Genomic DNA, 20,970 nt, shown 5'->3' on the forward strand with positions numbered 1-20,970 from the left:
CATTTTGGGGCCAGCACCCCCTTCCAGCTAATCCATGAGACCTGGGAGTGCTCAGATCCTGGAGAAGTCTGGAGAGCAGGTTTGGCCTTTTCCAGCAAGGGTTGGGTTCATGCCCTGGTTGTTTTTTCCTGCTGCAAAGGTTCGTCAAGGAACACCTTCCCCCAGAAATCCTGACTCCATGGATTGATATGCAGAGACAATGCTGGATAAGAAGGGCTGGGACCTCTGAGAGGATGAGTGGCACCACACCACTAAGAAATAGGGATTTGCTCTCAGTGCCTTCCAGGAATTGCTTCCAGGCATTCCCAGGCTCTGGATCCTGCTGGTTGTGTCAGTGCCCTGTGACTGTCCCTGCTCCCCTGTGTCCCCTGCCTGTGTCCCTCAAACAGGACACAGCTGAAGCTCAACATCTCACATGGACACAACACAAGGTGCTTTTGTTTTCACTGTCACCTCTTCCTGGATTCCCCATTGCCCCAAATCCCTGGGAAAGATGTGATCCTGAGCTTTTTGGAGCCATTGGAGCCAGCAGGGAAGGGAAGGGAAGCTGTGGCAGCCCTACCACCATTTGCTGCATCTGCTCCTCCTTCCATCACTTTCAAGGATGAAGCCTCCTGGTGACAGGAATTGCAGCCATGTCCCTGCCACTTCCCATTATTCACCTTCACTCAAATTTGACACAGCACAAATCCAATCTAGGGAGCTTTACATGATTTCAGGGTACCAGGCAGGCAGGGGGCCATGGATGGACCAGACCCAGGTGGGTCATTTCATCCCAGCTAAAATTATGGACAGTCAGATGGAGAGTTAGAATAGTCACAGAACTGAAGATTTGGGGGAATTTTTGCTTTCTTTTACACAGATTTTTTTTAAGCGCCCCATCAGCTGAAGCAGCATTTAATAAGAAATAAATTGTGGCTGCCCCATCTTGGAAGTGTTCAATAAAAGGTTGGGAGAAACCTGGCCTAGTGGAAGGTGGTTGGAACAACATGATCATGAAGGTCCTTTCCAAGTCAAACTATTCCATGATTCTCTGACCCTTTTAGAATCTCACTGTATCTTAAAACCATAAGGAAAGGACTTTTAGCGGGCACAGAAATAAGGTTTAGTTTTGGGATGTATTTCCCTCCTCACCCCACCTGTGGATCTCAGGCTTATTTCACCTGTATCTCCTTTCAGGCTGGCTATGATCATCACCATCCAGGTGCTGCAGCTCCACTTTTCCCAGTTTTTGCAGAGATTTCATAATTTCCATCTTCAGAAATGCTTTTCCTCAGTGACGGGTGAGGTAGTGACCTGGCTGACCAAAAACCCAAATTAAAGGCTGCTTGTTAAACAAAGCTGGTGTCTGCCAGTGGGGAAGGCTCCCAAATTCTGGGTTTATCCCCCCAAACTGGTGGCATTTGCTTGGATCAGGGTGATTGGTTCTCATTTGGTTGCAATTCCTGGCTGTCTGGCAGGCTGCAGGTGGAGAGGAGCCAAGTTTTCTCTGGAGATGACAGTTTGCTAACAGATGTCTGATGTTTCCCAACACGGTTAGGATGGGAATCAGGAGCTACTTCAGCAGAGCTGAGCAGTTGGGTAATTGCAAACCTTTGCTCCTCACATTTTCTAGTTTATCAGCTGCCTGGGTAACAAGATTATTTAATTATTTTGTTGTTGTTCATCGTTTTAGGAGGCAAAGCTTGAAATATCTCTCAGAGCAATCACCATCCTAGGAGGCAGTGGCTCATTTAAATGCTGGGAAACCGCTGGGAGTGTGAGGAGCCACAGGATTTCCTCTCCCCTTGGGCACAGCATTGCCCAGACATTTGGGCTGTGGCTCCTGCACTGCCATTTCAAAGGATTGGGATATTGGAAGGTGGAATTGCTTCCTGAGCCCCCTGATTGCTCTGATGTCTTGTATGTGGTGCCTGTCCCTGCCCAAGAGGAGGCTGAGGCCAGGCAGCTCCTCAGGAACAGGTATTTTATTTGGAGGCAGGGAAAGCAGTGGTATTCCTGAGCCCCAAGCTCTTCCAGAGGAGCTTTCAGGAGGTTTCTGCCATTCAGATTCACAGGGAATCTGGGAGAAGAGCTTGGAGGCTCTCCAGGATGCTCCTGCCTAACTCAGAGCTGAACATCTCCTGCGCTGCTCTCTGAGGTCCCACTCTGCTGTCACCTCCAGGAGTGGGCTGTGAGCCCTGACAAGGGTGGGCTAGTGTCAGTGGGTGACAAAAACCTGCTTCAATAAGCAAAAAGTTCCATGAGGAGCACACTGGGAGTTGATTCCTGGTGTCCCACCAGCTCCTGTGAAAAGCTCAGCCTTCATTTTAAAAGCTCTTTAATAAAGAACAGACTGTTCATTGCTTTTGGATCACACCTTCCCTGGATCTTTTCTTTTTGTGCACTTCCAGCTAGGATTTTCCTGGCATTTTGACCTGGGGTGAGCAGCACAATTACCAAAATGTCCAGGGAAAGGCTCTTTCTTAATTACAGCTAATTCCACTGGAGACAATCAAGCCCAGAAATCCCAGTGCAGGAAGTTCAGGCCTCTTGAGTGCACAGCTCCAGTGTGTGCCTGTGATGCCACTTGTGCCTCCAAGGTGTCTTCCCAGCACTCCTCCCATCAATTAATTCAGGAATTTGAACTCTTCCAGAGTCAGACAAGCATTTGATTATTTGGAAAGTCTCCAAGCACTGGCATAAGGCTGGGATTTACAATAAAACTGCCTTTCTGATTAAAGAGGAATGGCATGAGGTTGTGGCATCTCCAAGGTGGAGAAAAGCACCCTGCCCTGGCACAGGTGGATTTGTTCCACAAAGGGGCGAGTTATTCCCACCTCATCCTGCACAAGTGGGGTCAAACTGTCCCTCCTCTTACCTCTTATCCCACCTCTGTCCTGGGGCTGGGGCACAGCTGCGTGCACACAATGCTGTGCCCTGGGCTCTGGGATGGCCCTGCTGGAGCAGGGAGGGGACACCAGCTGTGATCCCTTCCAGCCTGAGCCACCCTGTGAATATCCCAATCATTCCTGACTTGCAGATTCTTTATGCTGATCCAGAACTGAACATTTTCCTACAGAAAAAGATCAATTTTATTATTATTATTATTATTATTATTATTATTATTATTATTATTATTATTATTATTATTATTATTATACTACAGAAGCTGCCTTCTGTATTCCTTAGCACTGCCCTCCCAGTGCCTCTTTACTTTGGGAGGTAAAAATCAAACACCACAGATGTTTTTTACCATCGTTCTGTCGAGTGAGGAGCTCACACTGCAGAACCTTGGGAGCTTCTGTTCAGGGAGCAGCACGCTCAGCTTCAGGAATTTGGAAGGAATTCTAAAACTCCATGATGAGGATCATGCCCCTGGGTTCTGATTTAGCTTGGGAATATTTGTATTTTCATCTTTTTTCTGAAGATATTTATCCTTCAGCTTAGCAGGTTTGGAATGAATAGCAACTTAATTTATAGGAATTTGGTGTTTAAGTGGACTTGGACTTTTGTAGCTGGGAATAAAACAGAATTCCAGTGGGACTGTTGTTTGTGGGCATGGGAAGGGCTTGTTTGCTTGATTTTACCTGTGTTTTGGTTTCACTGCATATTTTTGGCATTTCTTTTAGGGTTTGGATGTTTGTTGCACTGTATTTAGGAAAAAAAATGCATCCAATTTGCCTCATCTGCTTTGCTGCACTTGTGTGTTCTCACTACATCCAAGGAGTGTGGCAGAGGGAATTAGCCAAGGGATTTCCCAAAGCAATCCCGAGAATGCAGCAAGTATTTTTCTAAGCAAAATAATACAGGTTTTTTTGACATGTTCCAATGCAAATCCAGAAGATTTCAGCTTCCTTACCCAGGAAGGTTTCCCTGCCCATGGCAGGGAGGCTGAAATCAGGCGGTCTTGAAGGTCCCTTCCAACCCAGACCATGGTGTGACCCTGGCCCTGAAATTTTACCTCTATTTGTGAGTTGGCAGGAAATTTTCCACGCTGGGATTTCATCTTCCTGGCAATTAGAAATCATTAAAGGTATTCAAATGCTCTGTCCATTCATCATGACAAGGAGAGGCACTCAGTGCTCTGTCAGCCCTGAAATGATGGCTCTGCTGTGCTTTGAAAGGGGACATTTCAATCCTTTTTTAGTGCCAGCTCAGCGTTCGCCTCGTGATGAGCACGGAGGGATCAATGAGCAGCTGTGGCACACAAGGTTATCCCAAGTTCACAGCAGGCTCCGAGCTGATTGGCTTCCAAAGTCAGATGCATCAGGAGCAAGGTCACCAACAGGATCTGGTGACAGCATAAAAAACAAAGCAGAGCTGAAGTCATTTGTTGACAGCATCCCCTGGGAGAAAATTGTGTTTTATTGCCTCAGATTTGGGGCTTTGTGATGTGACCTTTCACACTGATGGACTCTTATTTTTACGTTTCCCTTTTCACTTGGAAAATGATGGAGTTTTTCTCTCTCTCTCCCATTGGCATTGAGGTTTTAAATAGAGCAGAGGAGGTGGTTTGAAGTGAATCTGTTAATGCAATAATCAGGGTGGGAATGTCCCAAAGCTGGCCAGGTGGCCACGGGAGTGGGATGGTGGCTCATCTTCCCACTGCTGTTACCGTGCATGAGCAAAGCCTCCAGTGATTATTCCCTACTGTTAATTGCAAGTTATTCCAGCTGAAATAAAGCCTTGCACCTTCCAAGCCTCCCTCCATAATCCAGCCAACTCTTTTCCCATAAAGTCACCCACAGCCAGAGGTCAGACACGCCCAGGGACTCTCCAGCAGACAAATGTCACATTTTATGGAGGGGGTGGATCCTCCATAATGCTCATCCATTTCCCCTCCAAGCCTTTCTAAAAATACCCTAAACCTTAACAAGGAGCTATTTTGGGGGAATTATGGTCATGGATAGGCATGGGAAGCTGATTCTGGCAGGCTTGCTCGGGTTGGAGTTGCGTGTTCCTTACTCGAGCGCGTGGTGTTGTGGGGATAAACAGAGAACATCAGGATTTTGGGACCTCCTGGCTTGGGATGGCTGCTCTGAGTGGGTTTATAGGAGGAGAACAAATGAAGATATCCTTATAGGAATGTTGATCTCTGCCTGAAGTCATTCATTTCAGGCATTTGCAGTTTATCAGATCTGATTTCATAAAACCTGGCTGGGATTTCTCTCCAGGGACCTTTAGTGATCCTGCCACTTCCAATAAACATTTATAGAAACTGCTGCCAGCCTGTGGATATGAGAAACTCCTAGGAGAGACTTCTGTCTTCCAAAAATCCTTAAAGACACCAAAATATTTACGAGCAAACCTCACCCAGGAGAAGATGGATAGAAAATGCCCAGCCTTGGGAGCTGCATTGCGGTGCCAGGCGTTGGCTTTGCACCCTCAGTAGGGATGTTTGCTATGGGAAAAAAAACCCATTAAATTGGAAAATTTGGAAAACTGTGCCCTCCAGAGCCATGCTGGGATTGGGAGCAGCAGAAAAGTGAATTTTGAGAGCTGAGATGGAAGTGCAGCAGGTAAAGGCTGGCCCAGGCTCCCACAGCTCGGGGGCGGCGGCGGCGCGCGCTGCTCAGGTTTGCACCTCTAAGAAATTTCCGTTTTTTCGCCTCAAAACCTCCAGATATGAAGCCGAAGCTGCCTTCTTTGCCAACCTGAAACTGTCAGATTTCAACATCATCGACACCCTGGGAGTCGGAGGCTTCGGGAGAGTGGAGCTGGTAGGTGACCTCTTCTTCTTTGTGCGACATCCTCATGCAATTGCCGTGTTAAAAGCTTAATTTTCTTTGTTATCACACCCCAATAACCCCGAGAAAAATGATCTGCTGGGATGGTCTAGTGAGGAAAGCTGCCTTACGTTTCCTGAGACATAAAAAATGTACCAATAAATGGTTTGCAGTAGGCGAGGAGGATTTATGTCCTAGGCTGAGTGAGGAACACACATCTCCTCTCTCTTTTAAGTGGTTTATGGCATTGATTTATGGCCTTTTAAAAACAACCTGGAGAATTGGGTGAGTGCTGGGATTGGAAGAGCAACCTAAAATCTTATTTAACCAGATTCAGAGTAACAGTAGAAAGCCTCTCCCACACGTTTTTTATTCATTTCTAGAGTGGTTGCACTTGGTTGTCCTCAAAGCTGAACACTCAGCACCTGACCCATGACAACACACCCCAAAGAGGGCCTGGTTTTGTGCAGAAAAGACAAAATCCAAGCCTGCTTTTTGTTCTGCTTGGAGCTTTGGAGCTCTGTGGTCTCCTTTAAAGCACAACCAGAGCCAGAGGGGAGCTGTTTGCAGCACCAAGGCAACACAAAACCTTGGAGTAGGAAGAGGGAGTTGGGTTACACCAGGAGGAGCTCCGGACACCAGACACTGGTGCAGAATGTCAGGAACTCCTGCAAGCCCGGGCACAAGGGGAACAGAGTCACTGTTGCCACCACAAAACCTCAGGGAAGCCTCCACTCTATAACCCTGTGGGAGCTGAGGAATAGTAAAATGGGCAAAACTGGGTGGTTTTGGTGGTTATTTGTGACATAAAGAGGAGATTTGGTGTGCAAAGCCCAGCTTGCTCTTCCCTGTGGTTTATTCCTGACTTTTCCTAGCTGGATGTGAAATCCTGTGGAGGAAAGAACATCTGTGGGCCCTTCCTGGGGTTTGGGGTTTAATCTGTGGTTATTTTGTTCATGAATATTTAATTTATGAGTATTTTGAAGGAGTCACCTGCTGAGGATGCTTTAGAGCAGGAGGTTGCGCTCAGCCTCTCTTTTGAAGTCCCTCCCTCCTCTCCTGACACCAGGGATTTGCCCCCTAAATTAACATCTGGCTTCTCCACCCTGTAATGAGGGACCCACCAGTCTGGGGCTTGGTTTGAGCCTTGGGAAGCTTTTGGGTTCACTTTGAATGGGTTTTACCAACCTCAAAAACTTTGGAGGTGCATGAGTTTGTGTCCATGAGGGGCTGCTGGTGGGACCCTCACCAGTGGCCATGGCCAGGTGGCACGGACAGCCTTAAAGTGACAAAAACTCTACCCTGGTGATGTGAGACCCTGGCCCAGGTGAGAGGAAGAACAGGAGATGCTCTGTCCCTTCAAGGTGTCAGCTCGAGTAGGAATATTCCATTCTGAGCAGATATTCACACCTCAAAAGCCTCCAAGAAACCCTGGAGACACCTGAGGTGGGAAAAACATTCCCAGAGGTTTTCTTCCAGAGGTGGGTGCCCCTCTCCTGAGCAGGAAGATGCTGGATAAACTCATTTTTTGTAGCACTGAACTGCACACAGATAAAACATATTTAAAATTGTAGCTCAGCACACCAGATTTTGTTCTTTTTCTTTACCACAGAAGGAAATTTTGTTACAAAGCCAAGGAAATATTCCTTTTGTCAAAACTGAGCCTGGAATTGCTGCCTCATGCTTCCACCTCCTCCATTAAAAATATGGTTTATTGCTTCGGGCTAAAAATGTGAACTATATCGGAGGAATCAGCTCTTTTATTGCCTGAATATGGAAGTGTAGGAATGTTCCTGGAAAACATTCACACTTTTTGTGCTTTCCAGGAGTAAAATGGATCAAAAAAGTGAAGGATGTGGCAAGGAAAAGGGATTTTATAGCTTTGGGCATGGAGCCTCAGAACGTCACCACTGGAGAGGGCAACTGGAATGTGTGGGGCTGGGATTGGCCAAGAATAAATAACATTCCATGGATGTGGCTTTCCAGACACCTCTTGGAATGCTGGTGCCTTGGAGAGGTCACCCTTTCCATGCATCCATGCACAAGGATAAGGCTTTTAGGTCAGACGGCCTAAAATAGAAATTATTTTCAATTCCACAGCTATTACACATGGAAATCCCCTTTTGTCTTGATTTTCCAGGCTGTTTTGTTTTCTGTATCTCAGGAAAAAAATTCCAAAGCTTTGGAATGAGTGGGTTTTTGTTCAGTTTTTTGGTGGCTCTTCCAACATCCTTATGGATGCTCCTTTCATCCCAAACTGGGCTATGCAATCAACTTTTATCTAAGTTTTTCTTGAGGGATAAATCATCCAGCGTTGGAGGAACCACAGCAAATGGCAGGAGAGGACTTTTTGGGATTTTTACAGCTCAGCCTCCCTGCTTTATGTCAGCTGAGCATCTTCTGAGGTGGGATCCAGGATTAACATCAGGAAAATAGGAATTTCAAGTGCCACTGGCATAGGGAATGTCACCTCATGTGACAGGGATGGAGGGCAGGTGTCCCCAGCCCTCAGAAATCATCTCTGCTCACCTTTATTGCTCTTGGCTTTGTTCTTTAATTTCCTTTTCACTCAAGTCCTGTGCTCCTGAGCATCTGCTCCAGGTCAGTTCTTCTGGGTTTAAATCAAGATTATTTTTGACAGCTCTGAAATAAATACATTGGAGTAGCTCAATATCCAGGACTTGAGTCATTTTCCCATGGAATTGGTGCCTGTAGGTGATGGCTGAGCACAGGGAGACTAAGAAATCACATCCTTGTCTTCTACACTCCTTCTGGCCTCATGGTGGCCCCAAAAAGCAAAATTCCCTTGCAATATGGGGATTTCTAGAGGCACAAATAAAAACATGCACATAAAACATCACAGCCATGTTTTACAGGCTCTGTACAAAGTGGACACAATGGAATTTTTCAGCTTTATTTGGGTTTTAAGAGAAATCTGGCCCCAGCTTCTGAAGTGCAATTAAAACTCTTCCAGCCTCCAGCCTGTGTTGTAAACAAAGCCATTTGTGAATTAATTAGATAACGAGGAAAAACCTGCTGCAATTGTCTTCTGATAGGCTGGCAGATGCAGAGCCCAAATATTTATTGGTGGAAATTTCCAACTGTGTCCCATTTCTAATCCCCAAGCCAGTTGCTTTTCCTAGGTAATGCAAAGTTTTTATTAGAAAGGTAATTTTTTTTTTCTCTTGAAATTCTCCTAATTTTGGGGTTTAATTGTCAGGAATTGCCTCAAGCTGGGCCAGGGGAGGCTCAGCTTGGACAGCAGCAGCAATTCCTGCATGCAAAGGGTGCTCAGGCCTTGGCAGGGGCTGCCCAGGGAGCTTTGCAGTGCCCAGCCCTGCAGGTGTCCCAGCAAGGGCTGGAGGTGGCACTCAGTGCTCTGGGCTGGGCACAAGGTGGGCACTGGGCACAGCTGGCACTCCATGGGCTGGCAGGGATTTTCCAGCCTCAGGGACCCTGGGATTCTGTGAATTTTTTAGCTTTTGAAAGAATGGATCTTTTGGTTGCTATGAAGGGGAGCAGATTTGGGGATTTCAGTGAGGAATTTGAGACCAAATACCCAAGGAAATCCCAAACTCACCTGACAACATCACTCTTTCTGAGCTCAGCAAAATCCTGGGGATGGTCTGACCCCTTTTTTTCATCCTTTTCCAACATTTGCAGCATATTCCCTTCTCCAGCATGTGCAGGATGTTTGCTTTTGTCCCACCACTACAGGGCCATGTTTTAATTTTCCCTGGGTTTTGAATTCCTGTTGAAACTCAAGGCATCCTTTGTAGATGGAAACATCCTTGGGCTTGTCTGTTCATGGAAAGGCTCTTGGCAAAGTTTGGGAAAATGGGATACATTGGGAGCCATCAAATCTGGGCAGAGGCTGGACCAGGATATGAGCTGGGCCAGAGATTTCAGCTCCAGTTGAAGGCAGGAATCAAACATAAAAACAGGTTTTTTATTTCAGACAAATCCAAACTGGGAATCAGAACAGGATCATGTATGGGATTGTTGGAGTTTAGCTCCATTTGATATTTCCAAGATGCCACAGCAGTGAGTTTTTCCATTTCCCACATCCCTTAGCCATAGAATTCTTCTTCCTCTATTTACTTTTCCTTGGAATGATTTTTTGCATGAAACCCTTGACATTCCTCACTGCTTTTTAGCCTTTTGCTTCCAGACATTTCTGTAAAATCATTTTTCCTTCTGGGCTTTATAGAGAGATGAAATTTTTAGTATATTTGCCCAATTTTTAGTATATTTGCCCAATATATTTACTCATAAAAAACCTGGTTGTGTTTGTTGTCAAGCAACAAAAATCAGTTTTCAGTACAGCAATCAGGATGTGTAGTTAAAGGGGTTTAGCACAGTTGAGTATTTGATTAACAATTGGTAAATTTGCTTCTTTGAATGTCTTCTTAGTGTATAATTTTGCAGATTATTTTTCTGTAGAGCCCCATAGTGCTCTAATTGGGATAGGAAGTTTAGGGCTTTCCCAACCAGTGAAATCTGGATTACTAAAAAAAAAAAATAAAGTCACTGTCATGGACAGTTTCCACCCTGCTGCCCACTTGGAATTAATTTTGAAGGATTCATCCTTCAAAATTCAGCCTACAATGTGTCTTGTAGACTTCACTTTTGCTCCATGGTTTTTCTTCTCATCTTCTCCTAAAATTCCAGAATCCCAAGATGGTTTAGGATGGAATGGACCTTAAAGCTTCAAAATTCCCCCCCTGCCATGGGCAGGGACACCTTCCACTGTCCCAGGCTGCTCCAAGCCCTGTCCAACCTGGCCTTGGGCATTTCCAGGGATCCAGGGGAGCCACAACCACCCTGAGCCATGTCTTAGGTGGAGTTTATTTAAGTCTTGTCTTATTTTCCAGCCTAACCCAGCACAGTGTGTTCTGTAGCCAACCCTAAATTAATGTTGGGGTTGATGTAGGGAGTGGGAATCTAATTTGGATATGCAAATTATCATTTCTCTCTAAATTTAGGTGAGGAGAGAGGCTGAATCTGGCCTCAGGAAATGTGGAAAGGCTCCTAAAAATCCTTATGGATCATTTGGGCTGGAAAATCCCTGCCAGCCCATGGAGTGCCAGCTGTGCCCAGTGCCCACCTTGTGCCCAGCCCAGAGCACTGAGTGCCACCTCCAGCCCTTGCTGGGACACCTGCAGGGCTGGGCACTGCAAAGCTCCCTGGGCAGCCCCTGCCAAGGCCTGAGCACCCTTTGCATGCAGAAATTGCTGCTGCTGTCCAAGCTGAGCCTCCCCTGGCCCAGCTTGAGGCCCTTTCCCCTTGTCCTGTCCCTGTTCCCTGGCAGCAGACCCTGACCACCCCTCTGGCTGATTTTGGGGAATTCTCTTCCATCCTGGGAGAAGAGGAATCCCTTCAGGAGGAAGAGCAGGCTGTCCCCTCTTGCTGGGACAGGAGCAGTCCCTCTGTGTGTGCAGCTGCCTGGATTAGGAAAGCTCAGCTTGCAAATGCTGCTCTCAGCAACAGCTGCTGCTATTTTGGTCTCTTCTACCAGATCAAGCTGGGAAACAGGGAAAATGCAGGACCTTGGCAATGGCCAGCAAGCAGGAGCACTTGGAATTCAGCTCCCAGAGTGCTGCTGTTGAGTCAGTTCTTACTTCATGTGGTGGGGAAATAGCCACATTTCAGCAGAGCATGGATTTCTGGCTCCTTCCTATTGGAAGAGTTCCACAGGAAGCAAAATTCCCTTGGATGAGCATCTTTGTTTTGGAGATTCAGAGGGACACAGAGGGGAAACTGTGGTGAGTGGGGGACTCAAAGCTCATCCAGTGCCACCACCCCTGCCATGTCAGGGACACCTTCCACTGTCCCAGGCTGCTCCAGCCTGGCCTTGGGCACTGCCAGGGATCCAGGGGCAGCCCCAGCTGCTCTGGGCACCCTGTGCCAGGGCCTGCCCACTCTGCCAGGGAACAATTCCTCATTCCCAATATCCCATCCATCCCTACCCTCTGGCAGTGGGAAGCCATTCCCTGTGTCCTGTCTCTCCATCCTTTGGAAATATCCTGGAATGTTCAGTCACAGAAATAAATCCTTCTCTGGGGGCTTGTTCTGCATCCTGGGAAATATTTATGAAAGTTTCCACTTTCCCAAGTTCAGCTGGGATTGGATCAGCACAGGAATTGCTGGATTTGCAGGCTGTATATCACATACATAGGGATGATTTATAGGGAATACAGGTAGGGAAGGAGGAAGGATAAGAAACACATAATTCTTTTTTTTCCTCTTTTCCATTGAGCTCTGGGTTTCATCTCTTCAATACCCACTTTCCCAGCCAGCCTGAGACAGCACCAAGGTGTAAAACCATATTTATTTCTGTGTAAGTGTTAAAAACCAGACAAAAATCAGGCCTGGTGTTCTCTGTGTGCCCTGGGAACTGCAGAAGTTTAAAACCATAAAGCACAGGAAGGATTTTGGGGTGGTTCCTATACCTGTGATCCTATGAAACAGGGATATGGAAAAGCTAGAGGGGCTGCATCTCTTCTTTTTCCCTGCCTTTCTTTGCCCATAGAATTCCAGAGTGGTAGATGGGACCTTAAAGCCCATCCCATTCCACCATTCCTCCTGGTGTTTCCAGGGGGATCCCCTCCCTCCTGGTGTTTCTGTGGGGATCCCCTCCCCTCCCTCCTGGTGTTTCCAGGGGGATCCCCTCCCTCCTGGTGTTTCCGTGGGGATCCCCTCCCCTCCCTCCTGGTGTTTATACGGGGATCCCATCCCACCCCTCCTGGTGTTTCCATGGGGATCCCATCCCCTCCCTCCTGGTGTTTCCATGGGGATCCCATCCCCTCCCTCCTGGTATTTCCATGGGGATCCCATCCCCTCCCTCCTGGTGTTTCCATGGGGATCCCATCCCATCCCTCCTGGTGTTTCCCTGGGGATCCCACCCTTCCTGGTGTTTATATGGGAATCCCATCCTTCTTAGTGTTTCCCTGATCCCTGAACCACACCAGAACAAAGCAGGTGGACAAGAAACTGTTCAAGTTCAGGGTGTGTGGCCTGGGAAAAGCCCAGGGGGAATTTTAGATGACACTCCTGGGAACATGGTGGGATTATTGAGGTGTGTGAGGGCCAGGAGTGGGGTCTGAATCATCCTTGAGGGGCTCTTCCAACTCAGCACATTCCATGGTTCTACAAAGGTGCCATGTCTCATATGCACCCACATTCCTGTCAGCAAAGCAATACAAAACCAGATCTGACATTAAATAAATTCTGATTGCCTGAGTGTTGCCTCCTAACCCTAAAGGCAGCCTGGGCTTCTGACAGGGCTCAGTGACAACCAAGCTGCTTCCCTCTGGCAGAAGCCAAATTCCTACAAGGCCACCCAAACAGAAGTTGCCAGATGGCACCTCGTGCTCCACAAGGGGAAAGCACCTCACTGGAATATTGTTGTGAGCAGCTGCTGGGGGAATTCAGCAGACTTGGAGGCCTGGGAGGTCAACAGCGGGGTTTCTTTGAGAGGGTTGGCCAGGATGGGAAGGCTGGCTGCCTTCCAGCTGGATTTGGGATGGGGACCTGCCCCTCGGTGTGGCTCAGGGTTCAGAAGTTGCCAGGGTTACCCTGAGAGCAAGCAAACAACTCCTGTCAGCCTCAGCTTGGGGAAGCAGGCTAAAAATAGGGGGCAGAGGCTTAAGGTGAGAAGCCAAGCCATGAGCAGGGAGTGCTGCTGGGAAGCCTGGTCTGCTCCTCCTCTGCAGGCATCCCAGCCCTGCAATTCCCAGCCAGAGCCAGCCCAGGTGGGGTGACCTGGAGGAAAAGGGGGTTGGGGAAGCCAGATGTTAACTGGCAACATCTTCTGATCCTGTGGGGATACCAATTGCTGGGGTTCCAATTGCTGGTGTCTCTGGGTCTGCATTGAAGGCACTTGAGACAGTAGTTCATGTTCAGACTCAGGTGTTTGTTATTTCTTATCAGTAAAACAGTCTCACAACCATGAGTTTGGCAGCAAGGCACAAAATGGCAACAATCTCTTGTTACAAGGTCTTTTAAGACTAAACTGTCCAATTAAGAGCTGACACCTGGATTATTTTCCCTTTTAACCCAATAACTGATCCCACAGAGCTGCAATGGGGACTTTTCTGCCCAATTACAAAATGCCACCCAAACCCATGGATGAAGAAGGAACCCAGGGTGACACCCTGTGCCCTCCATCTTGCTTCCATCCACAGCACACTAAAAATCCCCAAACCTCAATTTCTCACCCAGTGATACACCTGCACTGCTCTCTATAATCTATTGCACACTTTTGTGGGTTCCAGCCTATCTTGAAGTCTGGGAAACTTTCTTCATGAACGAGGGTCAGAGTCAGTGCTCCACTGGGGGTCAGGGTCAGAGAAATATTCCCCGTGCTCTGGGTTTCCACAGACCCCAGAGCAACACCCACATTTGGCTTTTCCCTAACAATTGTGACATTTAGAAAAGGCTTTTTTAGGAGTCAGCCATGCAGTTACAAACCTGGATCATGTTTGGACTGGAGAGGTGGGAGGAGCTCCTGGGAGGCAGGCCGGTGGGATTGCTGGCAGGGAGGCGGCACTCCAGCGGAGCTGTGGTCTGTGTGTGACCTTGTCCTGTCCTCCCAGGTGCAGCTGAAGAGCGAGGAGGCCAAGACGTTTGCCATGAAGATCCTGAAGAAGCGGCACATCGTGGACACGCGGCAGCAGGAGCACATCCGCTCCGAGAAGCAGATCATGCAGAGCGCCCACTCTGACTTCATCGTCAGGTACCTGCCCTGCTGGATTTGTGGGGTTCCCCACATGAGGCAGGAGTGATGAATCTGACTCCATGTTCTCAGAAGGCTAATTTATTATTTTATGGTACCATATTATATTAAAGAACACTATACTAAACTGTGACCGTGTTCACAGGGGTCCCAGGATGAGGGAAGAGATGAGGATCTGACTCTGTGTTTCAGAAGGCTGATTTATTATTTTATGATATATATTACATTAAAACTATACTAAAGGAATAGAAGAAAGGATTTCATCAGAAGGCCAGCTAAGAATAGAAAAAGAAAGAATGATAACAAAGGTTTGTGTCTCTGACAGAGAGTCTGAGCCAGCTGACTGTGATTGGCCATTCATTAGAAACAACCACATGAGACCAATCCCAGATGCACCTGTTGCATTCCACAGCAGCAGATAACCATTGGTTACATTTTGTTCCTGAGGCCCCTCAGCTTCTCAGGAGGAAAAATCCTAAGGAAAGGATTTTTCATAAAAGATGTCTGTGACACTAAACTATACTAAAGAATACAGAAAGGATATTTACTAAATGCTCAAAAGCTAATAATGAAAACTCATTACTCTTTCCAGAGTCTTGACACAGTTTTACTGTGATTGGCCAAAGAGTCAAAACAATTCCCATGAAACCAATGAAACAACCACCAGTTGGATAAACAATCTCCAAACACATTCCACATGTGAGCACAACAAAGGAGAAGCAAATTAAATAAGAATTTTTTTTTCCTTTTTCTCTGAGGCTTCTCAGCTTCCCAGGAGAAAATCCTGGGCAGAGAGATTTTTCCAGAAAATATGACTGCCAAACTCCCCACTGCTCCAGCGGGCCAGGGAGCCCCACAGGGATCAGCCATGGCAGGGAAAAGTCTTCAGCTCCCTCCTGCACGGGAATGGAGGTGTGGAACAGGAGGAAGGTGCTGGGCAGAGCTCGCTGGTGCTGCCAGATGATCCATGTGGAATCCCAGGGTGATTTGGGTGGGAAGGGACCTCAAAGCCCACCCAGTGCCACCCCTGCCATGGCAGGGACACCTTCCACTGTCCCAGGCTGCTCCAGCCTGGCCTTGGGCACTGCCAGGGATGCAGGGGCAGCCCCAGCTGCTCTGGGCACCCTGTGCCAGGGCCTGCCCACCCTGCCAGGGAACAATTCCTCATTCCCAATATCCCATCCAGCCCTGCCCTCTGGCACTGGGAAGCCATTCCCTGTGTCCCCTGACCCAAGTCCATCTCCAGCTCTCTTGGAGCTCCTTTAGGCCCTGTGGGATTTGCAGGGGTCCCCAGGATGAGGTGAGAGATGAGTGAATCTGACTCCATGTTCTGAGAAGGCTAATTTATTATTTTAAGATACTCTATAATATTAAAGAATGCTATACTAAACTATACTAAGAGTACAGAAAGGATAATGACAGAAGATTAAAAGATAATAATGAAAACTCATGACTGACTCCTCAGAGTCTGACACAGCCGATGGTGATTGGTCGTTAATTAAAAACAATTCACATGGAACCAATCAAACATTGACCAGTTGGCAAACAATATCCAGACCATATTCCAAAGCAGCAAAACAGGGAGAAGCAAATGAGAAAATATTGTTTTTTCTCTGAGGCTTCTCATCTTCCCAGGAGAAGAAATCCTGGGGAAGGGATTTTTCAAGGGATTTTTTTTTGATGGACTCACCATCAAAAATTTATATATACATATACATATTTATTTATTTATTTATTTATTTATCATGACTTGGCTTTGCCCCTGCTCAAGGTTACTTTTACTTTTCCTTCCCAATTTCTGAGTTTTCCTTCCCAATAAGGGAAGCTGGAAGGCAAGGCTTGATCCTTTGACATGACACAATGCCATGACAATGAGCAGCTGTGTCCAGAATTTCTCTTTAGGGAATATTTGACAACTCAAGTTCATCATGCCTGGACTCCTCACTGGAAAACACATTAAAGCCATCTCCCTGCCCCAAACCTAAGCACATCTCCAGGGAATAAAAGGGGCTTTTTTGGTTGTTTCCACCCTCATAACAGCATTCAGTCTCAAGCTGTGTCAAGGGAAATAGAGGTTGGATATCAGGAAAAAGTTTTTTACAGAAAGGGTGATAAAGTTCTGGAATGCTCTGCCCAGGGAGGTGGTGGAGTCACCATCCCTGGATGTGTTTAAAACCAGCCTGGATGTGGCACTGGGTGCCAGGGTTTAGTTGAGGTGTTGGGGCTGGGTTGGACTCGATGATCTTGGAGGTCTCTTCCAACCCAGTGATTCTGTGAATTCTATGGATTCTGTGAATTCCCTAGATTTTCAAGGATTGTGACTACAGAAAGGGGATTCTTCCAATGCTGTAGGTCAGGATGGAGCTGTGGGTGCTGAGGATCCCTGAAGCCACCTTGAAGGGCATCCAAGCCAAGGCTGCTTCATCCCACCCTCAGAGATCCCTGGAAAACTCCTCTGCCTTAGGAGATCAGCCCTGCTCCCTGAAATTGCTCAGGAGATGCAAACAAACCCAGGGTGAAACCAAACCCCTGGGATGATTCCAGAGGGAAGCACGTGGCCAGGCTGGGGCACTCAGGGGGTGTTTCCTTCCCAGGCTCATCCCTGGGATTCCCCATGGCTTCTGCGGTGATTCATGGGTGATCACTGGAGCCTGACACTGCCCGGCTGCCGTTCCCTTCAGGATGTGCTCCTGGATCCTGAAACATTCCCTGTAACCCAGCCCAGAGCCAAATATTCCCATTTGGGAATTCCATTCCAGCCATTCCAGCCTCTGGATTTTTGGAAGGCTGAGCTGTTTTGGGATGAGAGGGGAAGTGCAGGGCCAGCCAAGCCATCATTCCCAGAAATACCCACTCCTAAATAGAACCTAAGCCTCCAAACATTTCTTAATGGAGCCAGTGATACTCATGGCTGATAAATGAAATTCCCACTCTTCAACCTTCAGCAGGGAAGCAGAACAAGGCTGTTTTAACTGTGCATCTTCTCCTTCCATATCCTGCAGTGTTTCCCACCTTTTGCAGCAACAACCATCCCTGAATTACATTTAATATCCCATGGAAACCCTGCTCTGGGAAGGGACTTTACAAGTCACAAAGTCCAACCTTTTGCTATTGCTAGAAGATATTTGATTTATCAAACTCTTGCCCATCCACGGGGATTTGAAGTTTTCCTATAGTATCTATCCTAAAATTCTTCAACTTATTTATTGTTTATTCAATAACTTGTTTATTCAATTTCTTGGACCAGCTGGGATAATTTTTTGGGGGGTGCAAAGGGCAGAAATTTGAATATTTCCGTAGATTAATTAAGTTTTGAGCTGATAGATGAAAGGTGGGTTTAAAATAATCTCAGAGCAAGGACACAACCTCTGGGATGTTAGAATGGGAAAGACAAAATTCCTGATGAATTGGGTCATTTTCTTAATTCATTGTGTTTGTTAAAAAGTCTTTGAAGAATAATTTGGTTTGGTTATTAAAATGAATTAAACCAGGCAAAAGGAGCAGGAGAGGCCAAGTGGCCCTAAATAAAATTGACTTTTATATAAACTGAAACTCAAACAGAACAAAATGCTCTGGCTTGGATCAGGTGCCAAACAAGTGCAAATATTTCAAGGAATAAAGAAATAAATAAAGGAGTTACTCAAATATTCTGTCATTTAAACTTAGGAAATAATGTCCTTTCATGTGTCTAAACTTTATGCTTCCATGATAGCTGATAAATAATATTTGATTTTTTTTTAATCTGTGCATTTTAGGCCAGATTTAATGCCCATAAAATTTTCAGCAGGGCTGCCTTAATTAGGGAAAGTACTTCAGTACTTGGTAATTTAAATTACCAAGCAATTAAAAACATGAAATTACATTTGGGATTATTGAAGTTTTCTGTAAACTTTAATAGTGATTAAATGTGTATTAAGATAAATGATATTTTGTCCAAGTGGCAAGAAATAAGTGGGGGGATTTTTATAAAAACCATCAATTATAGCATTATTTAATGGTCAGTTATAACTGACCATTGATGTTATATAAATAGAAATGGATGTCATCCAAAGGAACCAAATCCTGCAGTGTTTTCCTGCTGATCCATTACACAGCTCTGTCAAAATAATAACTGAGATTAGCAGGGAAGTGCTGGAATCTGCAAAACCCACCTGGTTTCATTTCCATCATGTGGTGGCAGCTGTTGAATTTTTAACTCCTGAAATTTTTAACTCCTGGAATTTTTAATGCCTGGAATTTTTAACGCCTGGAATTTTGAACTCATGAATTTTTAACTCTTGGAAACTGCCAGGAATGCAGGAATTGCACCAGGAGTCGCCCTCAGCATTCCTTTCTGCTGCAGAAATTGTTAAAATTATTATCCAAAAGTTACAAATTAATTACAAAAATTAATTACTTAATTAATGACCAAAAAATTTACAAAAAATTAAAATTACTGTCCAAACTACCTGCAAAGAAACCTTTCCTGTATCCACACCCTGCTGGAAGCCTGGGTGGATAAAGCCACACATGGAATAGGAAGTACAAAAGCAGCTGAATATTAAAACCAATTAAAAAAAAATCTCTGGTTTTTTTTTTTCACCATAGTTATTTAATATTATTGAACACATCTATAAGTCCAATTAATGTAATATCATTAGAAAATCCTGTTGAGCACAGAGCTTGGGTTTTGGAGCACAGTCCAGAACTCGAGGATGGGTTCGCGAAGCCCAGCCCATCCCCTGAGGCAGTTTTTCCTCCACATTCCTTCCTGGGAGGAAGAGGAAGAGCACTTCAACCTCTCTAAACTCTGTCAAACCAGCGAGTTTAGTGCTCAGATAATGGATTTATTTGTGATTTTCTGGTTGCCACCCTCAGGCTCTACAGGACGTTCAAGGACAGCAAGTACCTGTACATGCTGATGGAGGCCTGCCTGGGGGGAGAGCTCTGGACAATTCTCAGGGACAGGTGAGCTGGGGCTTGTCCTGCACTGTGAGATGTTTTACATGTCACAATTCCAGCTGGAAGGCTTGGAAGGGACCTTAAATCCCATCCAATGCCACCCCTGCCATGGGCAGGGACACCTTCCACTGTCCCAGCTGCTCCAGCCTGGCCTTGGGCACTGCCAGGGATCCAGGGGCAGCCACAGCTGCTCTGGGAATTCCATTCCAACCCCTCCCCATCCTGCCAGGGACCAATTCCTGATTCCCAATATCCCATCCATCCCTGCCCTCTGTCATTTTGAAGCCATTCCCTGTGTCCTGTCCCTCCATCCCTTGTCCCCAGTCCCTCTCCAGCTCTCCTGGAGCCCCTTTAGGCCCTGGCAGGGGCTCTGAGCTCTCCCTGGAGCCTTCTCCTCTCCAGGTGAGCACCCCCAGCTCTCCCAGCCTGGCTCCAGCCCTGGAGCATCTCCATGACCTCCCCTGGATTCACCCCAGCAGCTCCAGGTCCTTTTGATGTCACAGTTTTTAAATCACAATTTCCCATCTCATTTTTAAATCACATTTCCCCACCCCTGTGTTTGCAGCCCTCCCTCTGTGAGTCTGAATCTCAACTCTCAGCTCTGCCACACGGACACTGCTAAATAATATCCATAAATATTTCCTGGGATTTATGGCCCAGCCAGGACTGAGAGCAATGAGCAGGGGGAAATTGAGAGCTGTGCAGGGTCTGCTGGCCCAGAAATCCCATATATACACCAGGGCTGCTAATTCAAGTGGGAATCAGAATCCACACTCTGCCAGGAGCACTGTTCTATCAGGATGCAGCAGTGACATGGAAAAAAAAATGAGTTAGGAAAGCATGCATGTCCAAAACCCCACAGTCCCTGCCTTGGAAGGGGTCACCTTGGAGTGTTTGGGGCTCCTTGGAGTGTTTGGGGCTCCTGGGTACATGTGGGATGTGCCCACAGAGCAGGAAAAAAAAGCAGGGAATTGTAATTCTGGAATAGCCTCATCTCTGGAACAGAATTCCATTAAATTTGGAAAGATTGGTCAGGAAGATTAAGTTGTCTTTTGATTCCCCAGAACTATTTTTCCTCTAGTTCTTCCTTTTCCCAACAGCATTTTTCTCACTGAAAGGGGAACTGGAGCAAAGTTAGAAGGTGCTGGGTGGGATTTTTCCTGATTTTTTTTTTTTGTCAGAGCCTGATAATTCCATCTTTAATTCTCTGGGATTTAAACTGAGGTTCTGCTGCCATCTAGCTTAGACACCCTCTGGTCTGAGCCAGCCCCCAGCAGGCAGGGGGATGAGGTTTTCTTTGGAAAACTTCAGAAACAAGGATCCAAAGGGGCAGTTTGGGATTTGCATTAACTCTTCAAATCCCCACAGCCTTGATTTTTCTGCCTTTTGTCTCAGTTAGGAACATTAATACAGAACTTATCTGCACTCCTCAAAGGAGTTTTAGCACTCAAACCCCAAAGTTGTAATTGGAAAAAAATATCTTTTTGCTTACAGGACAAGGATTTTAAAGTTTTATTTCTAAATTATAGAATAAAACCTTAAAATAGCTTCAGATATTGGAGGCAAAGAGGCTTCTTCAAAAAT

The 20,970-nt window shown here is 46.3% G+C and overlaps 1 protein-coding gene across 2 annotated transcripts in view; it reads left to right on the plus strand.

The window, feature by feature from the left end:
* PRKG1 (protein kinase cGMP-dependent 1) overlaps positions 1-20,970 on the plus strand; it is a 381,904-nt gene that overhangs the window by 348,811 nt on the left and 12,123 nt on the right. For both annotated transcript variants that reach the window (XM_066554198.1, XM_066554197.1), the window contains exons 10-12: positions 5,606-5,702; positions 14,306-14,445; positions 19,303-19,392. In XM_066554198.1, the coding sequence (XP_066410295.1) occupies positions 5,606-5,702; positions 14,306-14,445; positions 19,303-19,392 (327 nt within the window). The remainder of the gene's footprint in view (positions 1-5,605; positions 5,703-14,305; positions 14,446-19,302; positions 19,393-20,970) is intronic.

Source organism: Molothrus aeneus, chromosome 8 (genome assembly GCF_037042795.1).
Source record: "Molothrus aeneus isolate 106 chromosome 8, BPBGC_Maene_1.0, whole genome shotgun sequence".
In the NCBI taxonomy this organism is placed as follows: domain Eukaryota; kingdom Metazoa; phylum Chordata; class Aves; order Passeriformes; family Icteridae; genus Molothrus; species Molothrus aeneus.